Genomic DNA, 12,404 nt, shown 5'->3' with positions numbered 1-12,404 from the left:
CACTCTGGTAAGAGAACAGGTAATAACCCTGGCATGCTGTTTGTGGCAATTAGGAGGAAAGACTGACTTTTAGTGGCTCTGATCTGGATTGGAACTCTTTAGCTTTCTTTTCTGTAAAACGTTGTGGGTTATGTGCAGTCACTCAAACATCACATGACTAATACTATATATATTATTACTAGCAGAGTAGTATGTCACATGTCTTGTTTTCATGTCACTGCTTTAGGCTACTAGATTTATTCTGTGGCTATTGAAGTTCCATAAACGCCTTTTCTTTTTCTAGGTACGACATGGTAACAAATGCACTGTACCTGAAAAATGCCCCTGTTTTTACAATGGTCAAGAGTATGCTCCAGGAGAGTCCTTGACAAAAGACTGCAACATTTGGTAAGCAATGGCCTTGTTTTTCATTGATGATCCATTGTTCCTATTTAGAATGATAATGTTATGGGGAGTATCAGTAAATTTTCACATTTCTCAATTGTTATATTTATCTTATATTTATACCTACAGGTCAATAACTGTTCCAAAAAAACTTAAATTTGAATGGACTTATTTGCATCATCCTGTTGCCAGCAACTCAAAATGTTGCTTTCATTTATTTATAATGCTGACCTTTGTTAACTAAGGAAGGTATCATTTTTGTGTTAAAATATACCTTGTCACACTTGTTTACAATGATAAACTCCAGAGAAGTACAATGTAAGTCTATTGCAGCAAAACCAATAAAGTGTCAGACCCCTTTAAATAGTAATAAATGTATTAACACAGAGAGTATACTCTAATAAATGTGTTTGTGGCACAACACAATTCTTTACTGAGATACCTGGAAGAGCATCCTTCAATAAACAAAGTGATCCCTCTAAGTCAGGGAGGGAACTGGAAGTAAAAGAGAGCCCTTCCGTGCAAAGCATCCAAGGCAGTTGTGGCAAGAGAGGAAGAAGGGAAAGGTTGAAAATGACGTGTAGAGGGAAACAGATTAAACTTTTGTTGGGCCCTGTTGTGGGATCCTGTTGACATCAACATATCAAATATCCTGAAATTTCTTATGTGGGACATTGTCATAAAATGTCTCACTTCCCATTTAAAAATCCACCAGGAAGGTAACAGTGATTAAGATGCAAAGAAATATGAACAAATCACAGTAAAATCAGAAGCAGGTATCTCAGTAATAAGCTATGAATATGCTGTACACTGTTGAACAATGTACCTAGGCACACGGAGGAATCATCTGTCTCCCTGCATGCTGCTCCTCCTTTTGCTTATCGGATGCTGGTGGGTAGAGTTTTTAGGAATTAGAGGTGGGAGTCTTGTGGCTTCTTTTGGTAAATAGTTGTTTCCTCGCAGCTTATGACTTAGCTGATTTCATCAAAGCTGAGCCAAACTTGCCCATTTCCAGTGAAATTGCAGGTGCCATCCTACATGGTTTTAAACATCCTCATTTGTGTCTTTAATGTACATTCCCACTGGAAACAAGCTGCATCCATCCCAAACTGAGAGAATTAGCTTTTGGAGTCCCATAGAGAAGGGTGCTGATTGCTGGAACTTGCACTGTGACAACTAATCAGATGTAAAAAGGCACTTTAAAATATCCCTAAAAGGCAAATTATGAATCAAAATGAAAAAACAATTTAACAGGAACAGGTCCCAGAAAAAAGTGACTGTTCTTGGTAAACTAAAGCCAATGGAGCTTGTGGTACCCTACACAGAGCATGTTTTCTTATGATGTTTCTGGTTTCTTACAAGTAAAAAGCACTGTGAACACAAAAAAGCAGGATAACGTCTTAATATACATGCCATATTCAACATATACGGGTCTTCGGACAGCAATAAAAGTGTTTCCATAAGAAAAACATCTGCACTGAGCAGATTATTACACATAATGTAATGTGTAATGTCCAGTCCTTTTCTGCTAATAAGAAAGTGGTGAAGATTTTTTTACATAAAGCAGAGAGAACGTATTTCTGGTAACCTAACTTACTGTTTATAGAACTTTATGGATTCAATGCACACTACATAAATGTATGTCAGACAGTTCACTTCTTCAAAGGAGAAAATTATTGGTTTTTTAGAAGCACTTCATAAAACCTACTGGGCACAGTCCAGCCAAAAGGGATCCACCATGAAATTGTGTAGGTTTCAAGGATTTTAGTAACATCTGCTCAACTGTAGGTTCTCAACTACAGGCTGGGTGGAAACTAGTAGGTTAGGGATGCAGTTTGGGGAGAGATGGAGCCAGGTGTCATGTCCATTAGCTCACAGAGTCTGTGTCAAAAGGAACATCCTCAGAACAGGAGGCTGAAGCACTAAGTCTTTCATGATTTTTGCTTGCAAGATAGCTGCCTGCCTGCCTGGATGAACTAGTCAGTTCTGTTTTTCCCCAGATTCCATTGTTTAAAAAATCTTAAGTTAATTCTATCCCATTTATGATGAAATATGAAAATGTTGCTACTTAGCAGCAAGCAAATGGGACAACATTCTTACTCATCTTCCCTTCTATCTCATTCTATCCCATTTCCATATCAGTTTGTTAATTTTTTTAACAGAAAGATTCACAGTGTATAGCTTTTCTTATGCTGTTTTCTTTAATGGATGGAATTTGTTTGTGGTTTTCCCCAGTGTAGCCATTTTATTTGCATCAGAGAACAGTACCACAGTATCCAGAGAATTGTAAAAACTGAAGGATAACTATTCTGGTTCTTGTATTAGTTTGGGAAGTATGAATTCATATTAAAAATTCATCTTAAAATCTGAGCAGAGAAGATACAGCTGCTATTGCTGCTCTGGACACAGAGAAGGACTTCAATAAAATTTACTGGAAATTCATTGTTGCTACATTAAGAAATGTTGGTTTTTCCCAAGAACTTTTGAAATGGGTCCAAATCCTGTATCCATTTGCATTAAAGTTATGTCTAGTTATTTTTATCCAGTTTTTTTTCTGATTTGGGATAGGTGCTAGACAGGGATGGCCGCTTCTTCCTCTGATATTTGATCCATGATTTGGACCAATAGCATGCACTGTTAGACAGAATGATAGTATTCACTGCTTTGTACATAACTGCTAAACAGTCAAACTTTCTTTCTTTGCACATAATATTTTATTTTTTAACTCTAGCAATCTCTTCCAGTTTTGATGGAGGTGATTAATATTTTTGGTTACTGGAGTCATTTAACTGGTCAAAATCTAATAGTCCTCTTATTAATGCAGGAAAAAAGCCACACCATAAAACACATAGGCTACCATGTCTATACACTAAAGCTCAGAGTATGGGAAATAAACAGAATGAACTTGAACTCCTAATACATGAAGGCAAATACTTGATAAGTATTACTTAAGGAATGAGTTCCGTGATTGGAATAACACAGTTAAAGGATACACGTTCATTATGGATTCCACAACATGGCTTCCACAAAAACAGGTCCTGCCAGATGAAACATATGGAATTCTATGACAAGTTTTCGAGATGGCTAGACAGAGGGGATACAGTGGATGTGGTTTACCTAGATTTCAGCAAGGCCTTTGATAAAGTGCAGCATGATATCCTGGTTGAGAAATTCAGGAGTTTTGGGATAGATTGATGCACTGACCAATGGATTAGGGCATGGTTGACTGACCAAAAGCAGAAGGTAACCATTAGTGGGGAATCATTGGGATAGTGGCCAGTGACAAGTGGGCTCCCACAGGGTTCTATTCTGGGATCAATCCTGTTCAATCTTTACATCAATGACCTGGAAGAGGGGGTGACCAGTCTGCTGATGGAATTTGCAGACAATACTAAAATGAGGACGGCGGCCGCATCTGAGGAGCAGGTACTCAGGATCCAGAAGGATCTGGACAGACTATGGAAGTGGGCAGGGGACAAGAGGATGGGATTCAATGGGGATAAACACAAGGTCTTGCACTTGGGGTATGGGAATGGGTGTTATAAGTACAGGTTAGGGGACAAGTGGCTGGAGAGCAGCACTTGTGAAAGAGATCTTGAGGTACTGGTTGACTGCAGGCTAAAGATGAATCAGCAGTGTGACGTGGCAGTCAAAAGGGTGAGTTCCCTTGGTTGCATAGCCAGAAGCATGGCTTCTAGATCAAGAGAGGTATTATTACCACTCTATACCACTCCATACCACTCCACTCTAGGTGGAGGAGATCACGGGGTGATTCTGACCAAACACACTTAAGAGCCCATTATCGGGCCTATGCTGTGGCAGTGAGGATGGCGAAGAAGAAATTCTTCTCCGTTTCCATTGCTCCTCACAATGCCATCCGGCGGAGCTTTTTCGGGTGGTGCAGGGGCTGATACATCCAGGCCCAAAGAAAGATCTTGTGCCACCCTCGAAGGCCCGCTGTGACAACTTTGCCAAGCATTTCAGGGAGAAAATCGCTCAGATTCGCCATGAGCTTGACTCTGCTATTGAATCAGATTCTACTGGGGAGATGCCATCGACACGCACGAGTCCACAATTAATGGATGAATTTCAGTTGTGGAGGGCTGATGATATGGACAAGGTGCTTGGACAAGTACGTCCTACCACTTGCTTACTTACTTAAGAAAGCCAAGGACGGGATTGGGACCTGGATCCTGGACGTGGTCAATGCCTCTTTAAGAGATGGCTGGGTACCTGCCCCTTTAAAGGAGGCAGTAGTCTGGCCAGTCCTAAAGAAGGCATTCCTGGATCCAGAGTGGCCACCAGTTATAGACCGGTGGCCAACATCCTGTTCCTGGGCAAGGTGCTAGGGCAGGTGGTGGCGGGACAGCTCCAAGCACTCTTGGATGAAACTGATTATCTGGACCCATTTCAGTCTGGCTTCAGACCCGGGTATGGCACTGAATCTGCCTTGGTCGCCCTGTACGATGACCTGTGTAGGGAGAGAGACAGGGGGAGTGTGTCCCTGTTAGTTCTCCTGGACCTCTCAGCGGCTTTCGATACCATCGACCATGGTATCCTTCTGAATAGGCTAGCGGGATTGGGAGTTGGAGGCACCGGGTGGTGGTGGTTCCGCTCCTATCTCAATGGCCGATTTCAGAAGGTGGTGCTGGGGGACTATGGCTCTGCGCCGTGGCAGTTATGCCATGGAGTTCCACAGGGGTTCATTTTGTCCCCTTTGTTATTTAACATCTACATGAAACCACTGGGAGAGGTCATCAGGAGGTGTGGGCTGCGGAATCATCAGTACGCTGATGATACCCAGCTCTACCTCTCATTTTCCACCAATCCAGGTGAGGCAGTGGCTGTGCTGAACCAGTGCCTGGCCAAGGTAATGGGCTGGATGAGGGCCAATAAACTGAAGCTCAATCCAGACGAGACCGAGGTCCTGTTGGTGGGTGGCTCGGGCCTCGGGATGGGGGACTTGGGCTTTGTCCTAAATGGGGTTGCACTCCCTCTGAGGGACAGGGTTCACAGCTTAGGAGTGCTCCTCAACCCTGAGCTGTCTCTAGAAGCTCATGTGACGGCGGTGGCAAGGAGCGCCTTCCTTCAGCTTCAGCTGATACATCAGCTGTGTCCCTTCCTGGAGAACAATTGCCTGGCGACAGTGATACACGTGCTGGTAACTTCCCAATTAGATTTCTGTAACGCGCTCTACGTGGGGCTACCCTTGAAGATGGTCCGGATACTTCAATTGGTGCAGAATAGAGTTGCCAGGTTGCTGATGGGGACTGGGCATTGTTCTCATTTAACCCCAGTTCTCTGTTAGCTCCACTGGCTCCTGATTGAAGTCCGGGCCCAATTCAAGGTGTTGGTTATGACCTATAAAGCCCTAAACGGCTTGGGACCTGGATATCTAAAGGAACACTTGCGCCCATATATGCCCTCCCACCCCTTGAGATCAGCAACGGATGCCCTTCTCCGGGAACCCTCTGTGAATGATATTAGGAGGGTGAGTACCCGGAGGAGGGCTTTCTCTGCGGTGGCGCCCCATCTATGGAATGCGCTCCCCAGAGAGGTCCACCTGGTGCCATCGTTATTTGTTTTTCGGCACCAGGCTAAGACCTTTTTATTTAAAACTTATTTTAATTGCTAAATTATTTTATTAATTAGGATTTTAAAATTTTTAGCCGAGAATGCACCGGGGGTTTTTAAATGTTGTTGTTTTTTTTCTTTTAAATTGTTATATTATTATTATTTATGTATGTTTTATGTATTCTTTTTGAGCCGCCCCGAGGCTTTGTTGCGATGGGGGTGGCATAGAAATGTTTTAAATAAATAAATAAATAAATAAATAAATAAATAAATAAATAAACTACTCTGGTGTGCACACAACTGGAGTATTGTGTTCAGTTTTGGGTCCCTCATTACAGGAAGGATATGGCCAGGTTGGAATCAGTGCAGTGTAGAGCCATGAGGATTGTGACTGGATTGCAGGGAAACTTGTATGGGGCGAGACTGTGGGAACTGGGTCTTTTTGAAGAAGATGACACTCTGAGGGGATCTGTTGGTGACATACAGGTATTTGAGGGGGTGTCACAGGGAGGGCGGGGTAGAGACCTGTTTTCTCCTGCAGGGGAGGGCAAGACATGTTCCAATGGAGCAAAGCTCAAGGAACCAAGGTTCAATGTGGATAGCAGGAAGTACTTCCTCACAGTTAGGAGCCCTTGGGTATGGAATGGGCTTCCACGGGAGGTGTTTGAAGCTCCATCAGTGAGGGTGTTCAAGGATAGGCTGGACATCCACATAGTAGGCATGTCATGTGTAAAGCTGGCTGGAGCCAGGGGCCAGGCTAGATGGCCTAGGAGACCCCTTCTGACTTGCTCTGTTCCTAGGTTGTTCAGTTGCAAAGTCATGTCTGACTCTGTGTGACCCCGTAGACAACATTCCTTCAGGTTCTCCTGTCCTCCACCATCCTCCAGAGTCCATCCAGCCCCACACATACCTCCCCATTGACCCCATCCAACCACCTCAGCCATTGCCGCCCACTTCTCCTTTCGGCTTCAATCGTTCCCAGCTCCAGGGTCTTTTCCAATGAGTCCTTCCTTCTCATTAGGTGGCCAAAGTATTTGAGCTTCATCTTCCACATCTGTCCTCCTAAAGAACAGTCAGGGTTGATTTCCTTTAGGATTGACTGATTTGATCTCTTTGCAGTCCAAGGCACTCTCAGGAGTCTTCTCCAACGCCACAATTTAAAAGCATCAATTTTTCAGCATTCAGCCTTCCTTATAGTCCAACTCTCACAGCCATTCATTACAACTGGGAAAACCATAGCTTTGACTATACAAACTTTTGTCGGCATGGTGATGTCTCTGCTTTTTATTATGCTATCTAGATTTGCCATGGCTTTCCTCCCCAGGAGCAAGTGTCTTTTAATTTCTTGACTGCACTCACCATTGCTGTGATCTTGGAGCCTGATAAAATAAGATCTGTCACTACCTCCATTTCTCCCCCTTCTATTTGCCAGGAAGTGATAGGACCAGATGCCATGATCTTAGTTTTCTTAATGTTGAGTTTCAAGCCAACTTCTGTGTTCTCCTCTTGGCTCTTTAGTTCCTCTTCACTTTCTGCCATTAGAATGGCATTGTTTGCATATCTAAGGTTGTTGATATTTCTCCCAGCAATCTTAATTCTGGCTTGTGATTCATCTAGCCCAGCCTTTTGCATTATGTACTCTGCATATAAGTTAAAAAAGCAAGCGGACTTCCAGTTGACGTCATGGCGAGATGGCTATGAAGAATGGGGGCTCTGTCCTTCACATTGAATCTGTTCGACAGTGGGCCAAGAGAGGCCCATCCAAGCACTGTTGGGGCAGGGATTAGAAGCTCAAGCACACTTCTGCCTGGTGGGGAGTGGCGGCTCCCCATCAGCCTGGAGAAACTTGGGATTTTCTCAGTTGAATGGGACAGAGGGGGGTGCATCCCCCCCAACAAGCCATCGATGCCAGATTAACAGCAAAGAATAAAAGCTTGAAATACAATGGACCTGCTGGATGAGCATTTCAACTTTTTAAAATACTTCCCGTGAAAGAACTTCTGAAGCAAGTATCAATTTGAATAAAAAAAAGAAGAGCCCTCTTGATGGAGGGAGGAATGTCCTCCCCACTGTGGAGTTCAAGCAGCGACAAAGCTAGGGGAGATTAAGTGAGACTGGGGAAATTTGAGACTTGGAAAAGAGGAGATCCTTTAATCTCCCCAAGGGCAAAGAATTAAATCAGAATCTATTGTAGATTAATTGACAGAAAAGTTTCCTTTGGTTTTGCTCTCTTTGGAGATTTTTTCCCCCTTTGTCTTCATTATACCAACAAACAACTCTTCACTGCCACCCTGTGGTTACTCTATTTTTAACAGATATACTGTGTGCCAAAAAAACCCAACAACAACTTTTTTTTCTTTCTCTTTCTGGAGGACTTTTTGCTGTCATCTCGTGGCCATTCAGTAAAATTATTATCACTATGAAAAAAACTCACCCGTCATCTTCAGCACCTGCGTTTGCTATGCAAAGCCCAACTCACTGATCTAAAACTGCGGATGTGGAAAAATACCGAAAAGACTTACAAGTGACACTTTTGGCAATACAAGCATCCCTAACATCTATGCAAACATCTCAAGAGACTATGCAAAATTCTGTACAAAAATTTACATCAGAACAAAGGAATTTGGCTGTGGAACAAGAGAAAGAATGGATAAATTGAATAGTCATGTCAGGGATGTATGTAACCAACTAGCAGATGTTCGACTTAAAACAGAACAAAACATACAAAAGATTCAAGATGCCCAAAAGAAATTGAAGATGTCAAAAAGTCTGGAGAGACAGATAAAGAAATACAATTATTAACACAAACAAATAAGTCATTATGGGATTTGGTTGCTATACTAGAGATGGAGAAGGCGTCTAATTATCTAAGATTTCAGAACATACCAGAGGAAAAAAATGAAAACTTAAGGGAATTAATGAACACTATGCTGGCAGAGGCTCTGGAGTTGCAAAATGAAGAGATGGATAGAGAGATCAACCTGGTTTATAGAGTTAATGCAAGCTATGTTAGAAGACACAAATTACCAAGGGAAGTTCATGTTAAATTTGGAAGAAGATGCGTAAGAGATAATGTCTTGAGGATTGTACATGATAAATCATTAAGAGTTGATGAGCAACATGAGGTGACTGTTCTGAAACAAATACCATGGAGGATCAGAGAAGGATGAAGGAAATATTTATTTCTTACTACAAAGCTGACAAAAAAGGGAATTTTGTTTAGGTGGTTAATACCAGAAGGAATATTCTTTACCTGGAACTCTACAAGATATAAGTTGGATTCAATCTTCAAGGCTCAAGAGTTTTATGAAAAATTTAGAAGCTCGTTTGAAGATGAAGAATTGGCTGTACAAAAAGGAGGAGGAAAAAATGTTGAAGCAATGGATGTAACAACCTATCACCCTGAAGAAGGAGAAATAGCGACCACAAATCAACAAGAAGATGAACAGACACCGGAACCAAAAAAAGGAGGAAAGGTAGAAGTGGGAAGGCGCTAAACATAAATAGATAAATATATATTTTATAAATATCACTTTTAAAATGGAAGGAAGAACCAAACTATTCTCTTTGAATGTAAATAGACTAAACACACCCTCTATGAGGAGAAGGACTCTCTCTCAACTTCAAAACTGAAGCTAGATATAATTTGTTTACAAGAAACACACATTAAGAGACAACATAGTAAGCTTTTGGAATGTCCAAAACTCAGAAAGTTATTTATATCTTCTGCTCATCAAAAGAAAAGAGGTTTAGCATTATACATTAAGGAAAAATTTGATCCCAAATATATTTTGGCAGATGAAGATGGTAGAATCCTGTTGGTTGAAGTCACAATGAAACTCAAAAAGGTGCTTTTAGTGGCGATCTATGCGCCAGGAAGCGTTCTATCAAAAACTACATACTCTACTTTTGCAAATGGATTATCAAACCCTGTGTTTAATGGGAGATTTCAATGCAATCGTAGATAAAAAACTAGACCATAAGAGTGAGACTAAGGAGAAGAAAGGTAGGAGGATACTTCCAAAGTCCTGTTTTAATATAGTTGAAGAATTTAGACTGACAGATGCCTGAAGACACAAAAATTCAACTTTTGCTAAGTATACTTTTTACTCGAATAGACATAGGTCATGGTCTAGAATTGATATGATTTGGATAACCCCAGACTTAGTTCCAGACTTGTTAGAAGCTGAAATAGATACAAATGTCTGGGCAGATCATAATCCTGTAACCATGACACTGAAAGGGAAAACACCCAGATGGGCATTTAACAAATCTCTATTAAAAGATAAAAAGTTTAAAGAAGAAATAAACAAGGAAATGGATTTTTTTTCAAGCTAATAAAACTGAAGAAACCTCTTTGCGAAATGTTTGGGACACAGCTAAAGCCTATGTTAGAGGTCTGATAATAACATACTCAGCAAAAATAAATAAAAAGAGAAAGCAGGAATGATCTAAACTAGTAGAGGAATTGGCGAAGCTCGAACAGGAGCTTCAGGAAGACCCATCCAAAAAAGACTGTAAAACACAAATGAATATTTTAAAACACAAATTGAACCTCTTAGACATAAATGAACTTACCAAAAAAATGAAACTGACCAAACAGAACTTTCTTGAAAATGCTAACAAACCAGAGAGATGGTTAGTTTATAAACTAAAGAAGGAAAAGAGACCAATATATAAATTGAAGGATGGAAAAAGACAACTGCAGGTACAAAGTATGTCAATCAAGAAAATAGTGGAAGACTTTTTTGTAAAGCTGTAGCAAAATAAAGAAATTCCAATTGAGAAAGTTAATGAGTATATTCAAAATGGAAATTTACCAAAGTTGTCAGAGAAATACCAAAAAATATTAAATGAGGAAATAACAATGACAGAAGTAACTGAGGCAATCAAGAGACAAAGGAATGACAAAACCCTGGGCCCAGATGGGATACCAGCAGAGTTCTATAAAGCTTTAGAAGGAATCCTGTCTATGCCTTTTAAGGACATATGTAACACGGTATTGTCAGATGCTAAAATACCGAATACTTGGACTGAGGCAAACATTGCCTTAATACCGAAAGAAGATATGGACTTGATGCAGATTCAGAATTATAGACCTATATTACTTTTAAATGTGGATTACAAAATCTCTGCCTCTGTAATGGCAGAAAGACTGAAGAAGTATTTAACAGACTTTATACATTCAGATCAAAATGACTTTCTACCTAAAAGACAAATGCAGAATAATAAGAGAATTATTTTGGATATTTTAGAGTATTATGAGGTTTACTCTGAAAAACCAATGGCATTATTGTTCTTGGATGCACAGAAGGCTTTGATAATGTTAACTGGCAATTCATGAAGCAACAACTAACACAAATGGAATTTGCTGAAAAATTTATTAATGCAATATCAAGCATTTATCAAAAACAGACTGCCAGGATTATAATTAATGGAGAACTTACAAATACTAAAGATATTCAAAAGGGCACAAGACAAGGATGTCATTTATCACCATTGTTATTTATATTGATTTTAGAAGTGCTAAATAGAAATATTAGAGAAGATATGGATATTAAAGGTGCTAGAATTAGAGATGAAAGCTATAAACTGGAAGCATTTGCAGATGATTTAGTTTTTATTCTAAAGGAATCCTTGGTAACAATGTTTAAACTTCTACAAAAGATAGAAGAGTATGGTGAAGATACTGGGATGAAAATAAATAGAGAAAAGATGAAATTGCTAGTGAAAAATCTCATGTTGGAGCAGAGAAAAACTCTGATGGAACAAGTAGATCTTCAAATTGTTAAAAAGGTTAAATATTTGGGAATTTTCCTTACAGCTAAATGTACTACATTGAAATAAGATAATTATGATAAACTACTTAAGGAAATTAAGAGTGATCTGAAAAAATGGGCTAATTTGCAACTCTCATTGTTGGGAAGAATAGCACTAGTTAAAATGAATATATTACCAAAGTTCTCATTTTTATTCCAAACAATTCCCATAAAAATTGATAAAAATTATTTGATGATCTAAACACCCAAATTTCGAGATTTGTATGGAAAAAGAAGAAACCAAGGATTAAATTAAAAATGCTTCAGGAAGCCAAAGGGAATGGGGGTCTTGGCCTTCCTGATTGGATGTTTGTATTATCAAGTTTCTGTCTTAACATGGCTAAAAGAATGGATAACTTTAAGAAATAAGAGAATCCTTTATCTTGAAGGGCATGGTTTGCAAATGGGTTGGCATGCCTATATGTGGTATGAAAAGTGTAAGGTACATGGTTCTTTTTTAAGTCATTATATTAGAAAGTCATTAATGTCGCTGTGGGAAAAATTAAAGACAAAACTGTACACTAAATTACCAAGATGGCTTTCACCTATGGAAGCTCTTGTATATCCAAATACATTGAATTTTGATATGATTGTGAGATATGATGATATCCTGGATAATGATGGAGG

The 12,404-nt window shown here is 40.0% G+C and overlaps 1 protein-coding gene across 1 annotated transcript in view; it reads left to right on the top strand.

Annotated features, from left to right (window-relative positions):
* LOC123017098 (von Willebrand factor-like) overlaps positions 1-12,404 on the top strand; it is a 251,520-nt gene that overhangs the window by 93,342 nt on the left and 145,774 nt on the right. Inside the window, exon 18 of the mRNA XM_044418233.1 lies at positions 284-387. Within this exon, the coding sequence (XP_044274168.1) occupies positions 284-387 (104 nt within the window). The remainder of the gene's footprint in view (positions 1-283; positions 388-12,404) is intronic.

Source organism: Varanus komodoensis, unplaced genomic scaffold (genome assembly GCF_004798865.1).
Source record: "Varanus komodoensis strain SLA01 unplaced genomic scaffold, ASM479886v1 scaffold9, whole genome shotgun sequence".
Taxonomy (NCBI): Eukaryota; Metazoa; Chordata; class Lepidosauria; order Squamata; family Varanidae; genus Varanus; species Varanus komodoensis.
This window is presented reverse-complemented; position numbering and strand designations above follow the sequence as displayed.